Source organism: Neoarius graeffei, chromosome 8 (genome assembly GCF_027579695.1).
Source record: "Neoarius graeffei isolate fNeoGra1 chromosome 8, fNeoGra1.pri, whole genome shotgun sequence".
Taxonomy (NCBI): domain Eukaryota; kingdom Metazoa; phylum Chordata; class Actinopteri; order Siluriformes; family Ariidae; genus Neoarius; species Neoarius graeffei.
Genome location: NC_083576.1, coordinates 86,201,992 through 86,217,276, shown reverse-complemented (window position 1 = coordinate 86,217,276; position 15,285 = coordinate 86,201,992). Strand labels below are relative to the sequence as shown.

The following is a 15,285-nucleotide window of genomic DNA, read 5'->3' as shown; positions in this document are numbered from 1 at the left end:
AGCCAGACAATATTCTTTAAATAGGTCACTCAGATCCGTGTGAGGTTTTCAACACGAGAAGATAAACTTCATATCTTCAAGCCAACATGTGATTTTCTTATTATATCGACACATTCACAAACAAAAAGTCCCCAAATTTATCAAAACAACTCCTTGATTTCCTCATGAGTGACATATCAAGATTTAGGTCACGGTTTTGGTTCTCCGTGTCCCGGCTGGAGCTTGGATGAAAAACATGAGTGGTGTATTTCCCACTAAAACACTTGCCTATATAATAAAATAAAATATTTCTGGAATGTTTGCTATAAAATGTGAACTGGTAGCACAGATTAGCATAACTAGCATATCAGTTTAGATTTCGCTTTGTTTGTATTTTGATTTGGTGATATCTACAGTACTTTCCACTACAACTAAATGTTTTCATGTTCTGGGGCAAAATGCTCAAAAACGCAGAACATAAAAGCTAATATGTTAATTAGCATATTAGCATAATGTAGCTAGTGCCTGATGGAGGGAAATAAACAGCAGCACTGGACTAACTCACCTTTTCACAGAACTGTTTCTAATTTCATTTCATGCACATACACGTGAATTCTTTTATAACCTGCTGTGAATGACGGTGTGCTAGTCCAGACTTATTTGTCTCTCGATGATATGACACGCTCAATTTGCATCATATCAATTCAAATCAAGGATCGTGCACGTGAAGATTACGGAGCTGCCTTGAGGATATATTCTGTCCTGACTCACTTTCTACTCGGAGAAGGCGCTCTAAACAAACATTCAAACAAAATGTGCAGCTTTGAATAAAGACCATGAGAGAAAAAACCCATCATGGCTGAATGAGGAATGAGATGTTTGAGGGCAGGCATGTCGTTCAAATGGGTCGAACAGAAACAAAACAGATGCCAATTTCCTTTCTGTTTTATTTTTTCTTTTCTCCGAAGCTTTAGTTTAAACCGAACTAAAGGGCCTTATCCGGGCTGTAAGACGCTCACAGCGATGTGGACAGAGATAACATGGGAAGAAAACATTTAGCTTTCCATCCTTTTGTCCATCTCGGAGATAATGCGGTGAGCACCTGGACTCGATCAGTGTCACGGATTCACACACAGCTGACACTTTGATCGTTACGCTTCAGTAATTTAGCAAGCCGTCCAGACACAGGCTCCGAATTCATGACGAACAAAGCGCCATTCAGGACGTAATCTCATTGACATAATCGGGCTGGAGAACAACAGCAGTGCCAAAGAGCGGTGCATGTTCCATTAGTCGTACAGCCGTGAACTGCTTTTTTGCTTTGGACAGCTAAAACTTTGATGTGGGGAAAAAAAATATCATGCTAGAAATCAGTCCAACCGCTAACAATGACCAGAGAAAGGTGTGTGATAGATAGCCAGGTGGGACAATACCACACACACTATATCACGATTCTACTAGATGTGAAACATATCACGATATATAGATTTGCTTACAAACAGTATCACATTAAAAAATCCTGTAGATTTAAAAAAATTCATCATATAAAAATGTGTACACTCGTTTCTACAATTCTCAAAACATTTTAAATTAATACTAAAAAAAAAGGAGAAAAAAATCTGAAAAAAAAAATTGCAAAATGATCTCACGATAGCCACATCGTCTCAGAAACGTGACAGTTTATCACGGAGACGATTTATCACTATATTGATATTCTCATCATATCACCGAGCTCGAACATGGATATCATTGATACCGTGATAATTTTTATTAATTTTTTTAAAATTACAAACCAACTGGAAACAGCTGATGTGATGTTAGCTTTTTTGTACTCACTTTTTAAATTTTTTTCTTTTGATTGGTAAATATTTTGATTATTTTATAAGTAGTCATTTTTAAATCTAAAAAAAAAGTACAAAATAGATTTTTATTGACTTTAAATAAAAGTAGAATCAAGCAGGTTTCGTGACGAAATTGATCACAAATAAATAAATAAATAGATAGATATTGTATGTCTTATTGCCCAACCCGAGCATGGACATCATATCTATTTATGTATTTTTTCATTTAAGTAATTTATTTATGTTTAATAATTAGAAACTGTTGGTACAATTTGTGTATTATTTTTACAAACAAACAAAACAAATAAATATTGACACACACACACACACACACACACACACACACACACACACACTATATATATATATATATATATATATATATATATATATATATATATATATATATATATATATATATATATATATTATGCCTTCTTGCCCAGCCCTAGTTTGGATATCCTATCTATTTATTTATTCTTTCAATTAATTAATTAAAATTACAATGAATTTGAATTAATTAATTAAAATTACAAACCAACTGGAAGCAGCTGATATGATAATTTTTTGTATTTAATTTTTTTATTTTATTTTTCTTCTTTTCACTGGTAAATATTTTGATCATTTTATAAGTAGTCTCATTTTTAAATCTTAAAAAGAAGTACAAAATAAACAGATTTTTTGACTTTAAATAAAAGTAGCATCAATTTTGTGACAAAACTGATCACAAATAAATAAATAAATAAATAAATAATCAATCGATATTGTATGTTTTGTCTTATTGCCCAGCCCTGGCATGGATATCATATTGACTTATTTATTCTTTCATTTAATTAATTTATTTTTAATAATTAGAAACTGACTAGATGCCACTGATGTTTGGACTTAATCTGTAAAATTGTAAATAAAATAAAATTAAAAAAAGTACAATTTGTTTGTATTTTTCCAAACAAAACTCGACACTATATGTTACGTCTTCTTGCCCAGCCATAGTATGGATATCCTATCTATCTATTTATTCTTTCATTTAATTAATTATTATTATTTTTTTAATTACAAACCAACTGTAAGCAGCTGATGTGATGTTAATTTTTTTGTACTTAATTTTAATTTTCTTCTTTTCATTCATAAATGTTGATTTTATAAGTTGTGTCATTTTAAAATCTACAAAAAGTACAAAATAATCAGATTTTTATCGACTTTACAGTAAATAAAAGTAGCATCGGTTTTATGAGAAAACTGATCACAAATAAATAAATAAATTTAAAAAAATATATTGATATTGTGTCTTCTTGCCCAGCCCTAGCATGGACATCATATCTATTGATTTATTCTTTCAATTAATTAATTAATTAATTTTATTATTATTATTTTAATTAATTAGAAACTGACTCGAAGCTATTGATGTTTGGACTTAATCTGTAAAATTGTGCAAAAAAGGTACAATTTGTATATTATTTTTCTCCTTTGTAAAATTAAAAAAAATGTTATTTTTTAAATAAAAAAAACTTTCAACATTTTTGTAGACTTTAAATAAAGGATCATGGAGCTTTTTTTTTTTTAAAATATAAAAATGCAACCCTTCTGTATTGTTGGCAGTTTGTGAGTATCGTGCTACATGTCATTTATCCTAGAAATACCTTCGAGAATTATATTTTTGTCATATCGCCCCACCCCTGGTGTGTGCACCAGCTAGTGTTTAGCTACATCCGAGATCCATCATCACACACACTCAGAAAATACAGTACATTGTTGTATCTTTAAGGGTAAAACGGCTGGTCAGTGGATCGGTACCCTCTAAGGTAGTTAGCTGTACATTTTATATACTGATTGGGAACATACATGTACCTTTTTGGCCCTAAAAAGGAGCACATGGTTACCTTGAGGTCCAATAATGAGCCCTAGGGGGTATATTAGTGTAGATTGTACCTTGGGGGACAGAACTGGACTCCTACTTTACCCCTATTTCTAACAATGTAGAGCAAATCACAAGTTAAATGTTTTAATGATGTAGAGAAAAAAATGTGTTGGAAAAGAATGTGCATGAAGCTTTTATGTAGCCATGATGGCAGCAGAGCAGAGCATCAGCAGTAACTGGAAAAGTCATCAAATCCTCATCATTTTAGCCCCCGATACAGACAGAGATCCACTCAAAAAGTCCCCAAATTCAATTTGGTTCCACAAATTGCACTCAGTCTGTCTGTTTCCTTTCAGATGCACTTAAAGGGCTTCACACTAACTGAATAAAACACGGCAAAGACGGCGGTATCGCATGTCCTGAGAATGAACACACACACACACACATTCACTTTGCCTGCAGAAGAAAGCATGACGAACACGGAGCTTCCTCCAGGACACCAGAGGGTTCAGTCGCTTTGAAACAGCAGCTGAAATTTGCGATATAAAACCCTAAATATGGAATCAATCGACTTTACACCACAATGCTGTTGAACTCCTGAGTCTGACTGACCACAAGGTGTTGATTTATTCTCTATAACTGCAGCTCTGACGGTAGTGCAGCTGCACATCACAGCTTTATACTGTATTAATGCCCTTGTCCCGGTACGTCATCGCTAACAGAGAAACAGCTCGTTCTCAGGGACCTGTACAGCAGAGGTGTTTTAAAAATCAAGCTCGTTGAAGATTTCTGTCCAGAGATTAACAGTTAAGAACTTTACAAAGACTTCAATCAGTGTTGGTGTTCTGAGGTAAAAACATTTTCCACTGAAGGGAAAAGTGATCAGCTGCGTATTTTTTTTAAATTAACTTCAAGGAAAAAAAAGAAAAGAAAAGAGAGAGAGGCTCATGACGGAATGACTGTTTATAGCTGTTATAATAAAAGTAATAAATTGTTTCACGAACATTTCAAAAACTTTAAACATAGCTCAGTCAAAATGTACTTGTAAAAATGTGCTCCGTTTTGATAAATTAAACAAACAAACAAACAAACAAACAAACAAACAAAAAGTTATGACACACTTCATGATATGCTGTTATTGGAAAACAACAGGAATTAACTTGCTTCATGGACTTTCCACAGCATTAAAAATGTATCTATAAACGGATAAAAAGTATGTGTTCTATATTAATAAAAATAAACAAAAGAATGTAAACGTAGACAAATCGCTGTAATATAAGTGCAGTAAAACATTTCAGAACATTGTGTTATTGGGAAAAAAAACAAAAAACAAACCACAACAGGAATGAACATGGAATTTCCACAACATTACATGTAGCTATAAACGGACAAAAAGTACAATGCATTCATCTCATCTCGTTATCTCTAGCCACTTTATCCTGTCCAACAGGGTCGCAGGCAAGCTGGAGCCTATCCCAGCTGACTACGGGCGAAAGGCGGGGTACACCCTGGACAAGTCGCCAGGTCATCACAGGGCTGCACATAGACACAGATTCACACTCACATTCACACCTACAGTCAATTTAGAGTGTACAATGCATTGTTTTATTAATAATAATAATAATAATAATAATAATAATAATAATAATGTTGAAAGCTATAATTGTTGATAATTTGCTGTAGAATAAGTGGAATAAAACACTTCTGAACATTGTGTTATTGAAAAACAAAACAAAAAAACCCAAACCCCCCAAAAAACCCAAAACAGGAATGAACTTGTTGTCGAGATGTTCCACATGTAGCTATAAATGGATAAAAAGTACCTGTGTAACATGTAACATTTTACTTTAATTAAAAAAAACAAAGAAGATACAAAAAAATTATATATTGATAAATTGTTGTGGCATAAGAGGAATAAAAGATTTCAGGACATGCCGTTATTAAGAATAAAATAATCGATTTTGTGATGCGTTTTATCCCGTAGTTGTATCTCAAAGCCTTCTTCTGGGTAATCAGGAGGAATTTATCTGTATATAGTGTAACAGCTATTTCACGAAATCGAGTCGTACATGAGCTGATAGCCGACGAGGCGCGTAGCACCGAGTTGTCTAATCCATGTACGACGAGATTGAGTGGAATAACTGTTTTATTCTATCCACATTCACTGGATTTTGAGAAACGGAGCATTATTATTTTTTTGCAAAATCGATAAATACAAACTTTATACAAAACGTTCGACAAAATAATTTCCTCTTAGAATGTAAACAAACCGGCGAAATGACAGGAGCAATTTGTGAAAATGTGATAATTCTTAAGAAATTTATTTAAAAAGATACGTTCTTATCATCAAATACTTTCATTCCATATTTTGTTACTTGTTTTTTTTTTTAATTTGGGGATTTTGTTTTCGAGTAGAGTTTTTATTTCGCCCTCAGCTACTTCAGCAACACGTTCTGCCATTTTGTTTTTCTCTACTCATGGCATATGAGCCGATATCCTAGTAGTAGAGTAGCCAATCAGAGTGCACGATTGCTCATATTCAGTGAATGCGGATGGAATAAATGTCAGGATCCTTTCTAGAGAGATTTTGTATAAAGTGAGTGTGGACCATGCTTAAAGAAATTTCAGATTACATACGATGTTTAAAAATAAAAATACGCAGTTAGTCAAGACGAGCAGTTTCCATGGGCGTTAATGAACATAAAGCATTAAATAAAAAATAGTAACAGTTTTTCAGTCACCACATTACACTACAGTATATGAACTCCATCCATCCATCCGTTATCTGTAGCCGCTTATCCTGTTCTACAGGGTCGCAGGCAAGCTGGAGCCTATCCCAGCTGACTATGGGCGAGAGGTGGGATACACCCTGGACAAGTCGCCAGATCATCACAGGGCTAAGTATATGAACTCATGAAATTAATATAAAACACCTTCTGAACTTTACAGTGTGTTAAGTGTTGTATTATAACCAATCTCAATGAGCCGAGCCATCAGAGTAATAAACACCCGTCAAGACGTATATCTGAGAAACAAGGCTTGTATTATTCATAAAAACAACAACCAAATACCATCATTAATGTCAGCGTTTGGAAGCTTTTGAGCAGCTCATAAGCTAAGTGTTACTTACCGTTTGTTGACGGTGTAGTGGCTGGCTGCTTTATGTCCCGGGGCTCCCTCATGTCTGTGTTACCTTCTGGCTCTCCCCTTTTAGTTATGCTGTCATAGTTAGTTGCCGGAGTCCCTGCTTGCACTCAGTGCAATATGTATACTGTTCCTACTTATTCACTGGGCATACCTAACAACCTGTGTTTTCTCTCTCTCTCTCTCTCTCTCTCTCTCTCTCTCCCCCCCAAAAAAATCTGTCCCTCTGAGTTACATGTTGGTCCTGGGATCGAGATGCTGACCTCTTCTGCTCCTCAGACCTGCCTGATCCATCCTGGTGCCCTGTGTCTGGTTGGAGTCTCATCGCATCGCTCCTGTAGAGGACGGCCCCATGAGGACAGTTGAAAGTCACACTTGGAAGACGCTCTGGACTCTTACAGTAATGCTTTTATGGCTGAGGACTACAGTTGACTTGCTAACTTTAGGACTGCAGTTGTCATGAACAGTTTTGCACTCAAGTTTCCATCAGTGAAGAGTTTATAACATCAACGAAACTGACTTCATGTTAAAACTGTTAATGTTGTCATGTTGTCTGTTGTTGCCCAAATGAGGATGGGTTCCCTTTTGAGTCTGGTTCCTCTCCAGGTTTCCTCTCCAGGTTTCTCCAGGTTCGTCTGAGGGAGTTTTTCCTTGCCACCGTCACCACAGGCGTGCTCATTGGGGATAGATTAGGGATAAAATTAGCTCATGTTTTAAGCTGCTTTGCGACAATGTCTATTGTTAAAAGCGCTATACAAATAAACTTGACTTGACTAAGTATCATGTGTTAACGCTAAGGTGGGACAGTCTTTCCATCTGTCATTCAGTCACACACACATATCGTGTTCATCATCCGACTGACTCATATAACAGAAAGTTAGAGAACAATAACAATAACAGAACCTGTAGCTTTTTGTTCTCATTCACATGGGATGACAAGGAAGCCTCGTGAAAAAGGCAAGAAGCACAATGGCCGAGGACGATGTGTCAAATTAGTGGAAATTAGTTTGCGATACAATCCTAACCCGAGTATCAACCAGAGCTGGGCGGTGAGACGATGTATCACAAGATCAATATTATGATTTTAAAAAATTATATGTATATATGTATATATACACATATATATATACACATATATATATATATATATATATATATATATATATATATATATATATATATATATATATTGTAGATATCATGATTTTTCTTTTTATTTTTTAAAAATGATTAGAAACGGACTTATAAATAAATAAGATTATAAATAAATAAGACATGCATTTTTTTGAAAGTGTATATGAAATAACAAGAAGAAGTCATCTTCATTTGTCACATGTACACTCAAGCATCTCTGCATTTCACCCATCTGAAGTAGTGAACACACACAAGTGAGCAATGAGTGCACACACACACACACACACACACACACACACACAGAGAGAGAGAGCAGTGGGGAGCTATGCTACAGGGGTCGGGGGGCAGTTGTGGGTTAGGGACCTTGGTTAAGGGCACTTTAGCCATGATCTAGAGGAAGGGGAAAGTGCTGTTCTTTCACTCAACTCCCCTCGTATTTTTCCTGCTGGTCCTGAAAATCGAACCAATGACCCTTTGGGCCCAAGGCTGCCCAACCAATTAAACATAAGCATAAAATAACAATTAAACATATGACTGGAGGTCCAAGGTGCTGTTGCATGTTTAATTAACAATTAATTAACAATTAAAACCATATAACAGCACCTTGGACCGTTGAAAACAGCATTTCGTTCTTCTGCATACTGTGTATGTGGAAGAATGGCAAAGTTGAGCTGCGATGAAATGAGATGAGTAATTACTACAGACATTGATATGATTGGAAGGTTGTGATGTCAAATCCCTGCATCGGGAAGCTTCCCTGAATCCTAAACTGCTTAATGGAGATTAGATAAATGTAAATTATTCTATTGACATTCACTGGATGAGCAATCGAGCGCTCTGATTGGCTATTCTACTATTAGGATATCAGGTCATATACAGTGAATAGAGAAAAACAAATGGTGGAGCGTGTTGCTGAAGCAACCGAGGATGAAATAAAAACTCTACTTTTTTTTTTAAAACAAAACCTCAAATTGTTATCAAGTATTTAAAAGAAACAAATAGCTAAAAGAATATGGTCCTCCCCAATATCTCCTGTTCCACACTACAGGCCAGTCGGTGGTGGTAATGCACCTTTAAGTTGGTTTGCCAACCACCAAAAAAACCCTAAAGAAGAAGAAGACCCCATAAAATACAAAACAAAAGGCAACAAAATATGGAATGAAAGTATTTGATGGTAAGAACATCTCTTTTTATTTTCAATAATTATTATTATCGCATTTTTCACAATTTTCTCCTGTCATTTCGCCATTTTTTTTTTTACATTCTAAGTGGAAATGATTTTGCCAGACATTTTGTATGAAGTTTGTATTTATCGAATATGCAAAAAATAACAATAAGAATGCTCTGTTTCTCAAAATCCAGTGAATGTGGATAGAATAAAACAGTTATTCCACTCAATCTGGTCGTACATGGTTTATAGACAACTCGGTGCTACGCGTCTCTTCAGCTATCAGCTCATGTACGACTCAATTTCATGGAATAACTGTTAAGTATAAAGCATAGCTCGTGATTTTTCAGAAGCCATAAATAAATCATCATCAAACTGGTTTTTAAACTCTTTTTCTCGCCATTTGTGAGCACATCTACATACAGCGATACATACTGTATATCATGAAACATCTGTAAGACTCATGATATGATTTTGTTGGCACCTAACACAAGTGACGCTTCCTTTTTTACTTCGCCCACAGATTTGGGATCAGGTGCATTTTTCCAAAATGTTTATTGCATACAGAACAGCGCCGCCCGAGGCTAGGGATTATCCAACAGGTAAAGAATGCACAGGGACCATCAGTCACTGCGTACAGTATTTCATTATTGATGATACTCGTGACATTTGTCCATAAATCTGTCAAAAAAGAGACACGGAAGTGAAGAAGGATTTGCTGGTTAAATATTTCCCAGATTAGGTCTGGATTGGAAGGGATTTTCAGAGCTCAATCCGTTTGAGAGATCAGGCTCGATCCATGTGTGAGGAAAAATAAAAAGTAATAAAATAAAAAACAAAAAAACAGCTGTGAAAGAAAAAAGAAAATTCCATCGTTTAGAAGGTGTTTGGTGTCACCGGCTGTGACCAGAAACACTGCATATAAAGTCATCAGCCAGACTTGGACAGAGATTAAAGCAAATGTTTAAAACTTGTGCATCATCAGGCATTTCCCCCCCCCCAGATTGTTGTGTTCTAATGTCTCCGCCAGACTGTGACCAGCTGGTAGATTAGCATGATTACTGAATCAAGTAAACTTTGGAAGAAAAAAAATAATTACAGGAAATACACGGACATGCTGTAATGTAGACTTAAAAGTTCTACTACTACTAAAAAAAAAGTTAATTCAATATGTTGAGCTGTGTATGTGCAGAATCCGCTATTTATAAAAAGTTGTAAAACTGACAACACGTCCATTTCAGAGTCTGTTCCTCTAGCATGGGGACAAATAAAGACAATGTGCATGAGCAAACAAACAAAATCGTAATCATGAAGTAAAAAATTCTGTAATCTGATAAGATAAAGGACTAGTAGCCTGAGTGAAAAATCAACCGAACGCTGCTTCTCCTGAGAACCTCGTCCTGATATCATTCATACAGCGAAGCACGGTGGTGGTAGGATGGATGGAAGAGCTTAGATTTTGCTGTAAGTGTTTAAAAACTGTGAGGTGACTAATTATGCTCTTAAAAAGATATGGTTGCAACGTTTCATTTCCCACAGCAGCAGAGTTGCTGTATTAGATTTTTAAATAAATAATCCTGTGAGCTGCATATCTGAGCTTTAGTGACTCATGAAGAGGAAATTATGCATTAAAAAAACACTCACACACACACACCCCCTGGTAGCTAGGAATCGATCTCTTCCTCATTCATTCATGTTGGTGTTCCATAGAATACGGTACATGAAGCACTTTTGACAGGAGGCTATAGCTTAATTTCATATCTTAAACGTGTGCACGTGTGTGCATGTACGTGTGTGTGTATATAAGTGTGTGAGCATGCATGCATGAACCCCAGAGTCAAATGCCTTTCATGCTTGACAGGTAAAACCAGACGCAGGTTTTCTTCTCCTTTTACTTGCACCTCCTGCAGCATGCTATCACTTTGTCTAAAGAGCAATGACAGCACAGAGTAAACACTCTGAAGCAAATTTTGTTAAGTTAAAAGTTAAAGTCCTTCCCACGCCCAGTACCTGGTATTCCTTGGCAGTCTCCCACTCAAGTACTAACCAGGCCCAACTCTGATGGTGGCGCATCGTGCGGCGCCGATCTCCGTTTCCATAGCCCTCGGCCTCTCGCCTATTACATAGCTAGGGTTACAGTGGGGGGCTAGTCCTCTGGTAACCACGAGAGTTCAACTCCCCATGCACATCTGTATTGCAGCGTGCCTTGCCAGATGGTAGTGGGTACCATTTTTATGATGGTCTTTGGTATGACCCGACCGTGAATAGAACTCACGATCTCTCGATCGAGAGGCGGACACGCAACCACTAGGCCACTAGTCGGTAAGCAAATTTTGTAGCACAGGAAAAAAAAAAACCTAAACAACTTTCACCCAGACGTTTAATTCACTGATTAAGCTATAACTGTCTGCATATGACTGAGTTTTTTTTTTTTAAGTATGTGGTCAAAGATCAAATGTTCTGTGGTTCAGAATTTAGCTTTCAGGAAATTCTGGAATGGGATGCTGTGTGCAAGGAAGGTTCGTAATCACTGCTACACAATATAATGACCGCCGTAATCAGGATGGGTGCGCTCCATAGTCTAAACAATCCTCTCTCGTCTGGTCAAAGCTTTGGACACACCTCTGGATTTAACAGATTTCTTTATCTTTATTAATAAAAAAAAAAGTCACTCTATGTCTTAAAGCAATGATGGATGTCGTTTCTGTTTACTTAATTGTTCGGTTCTTTTTTATTATTTGTATTGTTATTATTTACTATTTCCAGTTTGATGATTTCGAACGCATTAAGAAGGCAAGAAACTCATCTGCTAATTAACTATTTTTTTTAATTAAGGAGGCACAACTTAATTTAAAAGCATTCCAGGTGACTACCTCATGAAGCTGGTTAAGATAACGCCAATAGGGATAATGCAAAGTGTCATACGCTGAAGGATCTAAAATATCAAAGTTTGGGTTTTTTTTGACACTTTGTTTACCATATAATTCCATATATGTTCAGGATGTTATTTCATAGTTTTGATGTCTTCAGTGTTGCTCTACAATGTTGAAAATACAAAATACAGAAAAATCTATGAATGAGGAGGTGTAATGGTACTGTATAGATCAGATATGAGGTTGGAAACTAACATTTTTAAGTCAAAGTCCAAAATCATAATTTGTTGCATTTTCAGTTCAGAGAGAGAGAAAGAGCGAATACTGTACATCAGTAGTCAAACAGCAGCTGCATGGGTTAAGGGGTTTTGGGGGATTTTTCTTCAGTTTTTTTCAGTCTTTTTTTTTTAAAATGAGTATCTCAGATCTCTCTGGCCTTCACATTACCGCTCAGGAAATATCACATTATCTCTGTGATGTTTTCTAGATTCCTGCTGATCCTGCCTCGAGCTCAGACTCCACCAAGTTGCAAATTGTAAACCTTCTCAAAGCCTCCTAATTACTTGAGTCATGCCGCTGCCAGTGAAAAGACACTGTTTTTTTAAAAAAATTTGCTTTTGAAAACCACAGCAGGATGATGGCCCTACTCTCTACCACTCTGTCAACAAGCTGTCGTGTAAAGCCTGTGTTACAGAAGTACACACACAGAGTTATGAAACACACACTGATGAGCAATAAACAGATACTTACAAGCAATCCTTAATGACAGACGTGCTTGGAAAAGTCTATCTGATGCTCCTGAACCTGAAAAACCTCACTCTTTTTGTCTCCTGGCTTGGCAGTAGATCAATATTTAGCATGCTGAAACTCATCCCATGATGCCAGCTGGCATCTGGGACGTTTTTTATCTTTGCAACACATAATTTTAAATAATTAAAATATTAATGTTGTCCTAAAATCTCATCTCATTATCTCTAGCCGCTTTATCCTGTTCTACAGGGTCGCAGGCGAGCTGGATCCTATCCCAGCTGACTGCGGGCGAAAGGCGGGGTACACCCTGGACAAGTCGCCAGGTCATCACAGGGCTGACACATAGACACAGACAACCATTCACACTCACACTCACACCTACGGTCAATTTAGAGTCACCAGTTAACCTAACCTGCATGTCTTTGGACTGTGGGGGAAACCGGAGCACCCGGAGGAAACCCACGCGGACACGGGGAGAATATGCAAACTCCGCACAGAAAGGCCGTCGCTGGCCACGGGGCTCGAACCCGGACCTTCTTGCTGTGAGGCGACGGCGCTAACCACTACACCACCGTGCCGCCCCTGTTGTCCTAAAATGATCAATTAAATAAAAAAAAAGACATCTGCAGTGCTTGGAGCACTTTCTGATCCTTGGTTTTCAAGTCCTAAAAGCAACCCAACACATGCATATGGTTTGTCAAAGTTGAGAGGAAAAGCAAAACAGAACACACACACACACACACACACACACACACACACACACACAAAAAGCCATGACTTAATTTATAACCTGAAGAGCCTCATGTAGTGATGATGTGCTACTGAAACGGATGAAAGCAGCTACTGTAAGAATGACCTGAAATCACAGATTACTGATATCCAAAGGGTTGCTTTCCTGTTGTTAAAACAAAGTGTGGTGAAGCAGCTTTTAGCTACTATGCAGTACAGCTATGGAACCAACTCCCAGAGGACATCAAAAATGCTCCTGCTGTTGGCAGCTTTAAATCTAGATTAAAGACCAAGCTGTTCTCAGATGCTTTCTGCTAACTGATAAATATCGTCATCTTTACATGTTTTAAACTTTACTTAACTTTTATTCTATTTTATTCTGCTGTTTTTTTACTGAACTTTTACTTCATTTTATTATTTTATTTCTACTATTGTTTAATTCTTATTATTTTTTTCTCTCTTCTTCCCCCTTTATTTTATGTAATTTTATTTTCTATTGTTTACTGTTTTGCTTTTACCTCTGTAAAGCACATTGAACTGCCACTGTGCATGAAATGCGCTATATAAATAAACATGCCTTGCCTTGCTGGAATGCAGGCAGATATACAGTCGCTGAATTATTCATGCAAACGAATCAACAGATTTATATACCAGTGTATTAATGCAGGGATTGAGCTCATTTGCATATTGTAGGCTTACGTGAATAAATTAAGTGCTATAAATGATATTGCGTGGATCGGTTTCTTGGGGTTTGCATGAACAACATTTTTAAAGACCTTAAATGAAGGCTGGAGAACTCATTCAGAAGACGTGACAAATAATCAAATAGTCAACAAACAAACAAACAAACAAACAAACAAACAAAAACAGAAGCATCCACAAGTCCAAAGCCACTCCTCTTTATATAAAACTAACAACTCTTTATGTAAACCAATTTGCATAACAATTCAAAATTTCATTCTTTTTTTTTTTTTTGAAGGTCTAATTGCAGCCACGGGACAGGATCCAAAAGTTTATGCACCCCTGCGCAATGCAAAAGAAAAAAAAGTGACAAATTTCCAAAAAAACCCAAAAAACAAAAAAAATGCACAACTTACTTTTGACTTCTTCATAGGGAAAGAGAGGATTAATTCCGCTGTAAATGAAACCCCTATTTTATCTTACTTCGGCGGGCAGGAAAGGGCTTCTCTTCATCCCGTTTGCGCATATCCAAAAGCATCATAAGTAAAATCCAATTCAACTCGGGGAAGGAAAAAAAAAACCCTGAAATGACACTTTCACCAAAGGCAAAAATAAAAAAAAAAAAAAAATCCCAAAATACCCCAACACCAGATGTTATCCAGGCGCGCGCTTCATAACGCACGTTGACCGAGGAATGGGGCACTAAAAGAGCGCGTGTGCGCGCGGGCGCGCGTCCGTGCGGGTGGGCGGGTGGGTGTGTGAGAGTGTGTGTGTGTGTGGGTGGGTGTGTGAGAGTTATCAAGACGCCGTGAGACAGCGTGTGACAGTGCGTATCTGTGTGTGGGTCTCTTTTTATGTCGTGACTGCACCCCTATGACCCCGCCCACTAGCCATAAATCCCGCCGCCCTGTCAATAGCAGCCCCGCCCACTCAAACTGGATTTCACAATTTCTGAGAGGTTGAGTCCAGCCGTGATTGATGCAGCAGATCTGCTGTAATTCCATCATTTTTTCTCGTGTGTATAAGAGGAAACTCATGCCTCATCTTTTAATCACGTCCGGTGGAAGCCATGGTCGAAGCAGCTTTGGGACCAAAAGGTTGCTTGTTCGATTCCCTGGAGCACCTGGC

The 15,285-nt window shown here is 37.1% G+C and overlaps 1 protein-coding gene across 1 annotated transcript in view; it reads right to left on the bottom strand.

The window, feature by feature from the left end:
• The window catches only part of kitlga (kit ligand a), a 52,262-nt gene extending 37,275 nt beyond the window's left edge, over positions 1-14,987 (bottom strand). Inside the window, exon 1 of the mRNA XM_060928417.1 lies at positions 14,574-14,987. Within this exon, the coding sequence (XP_060784400.1) occupies positions 14,574-14,588 (15 nt within the window). The 5' untranslated portion in view covers positions 14,589-14,987. The remainder of the gene's footprint in view (positions 1-14,573) is intronic.
• Between the last annotated feature and the right edge of the window lie 298 nt (positions 14,988-15,285).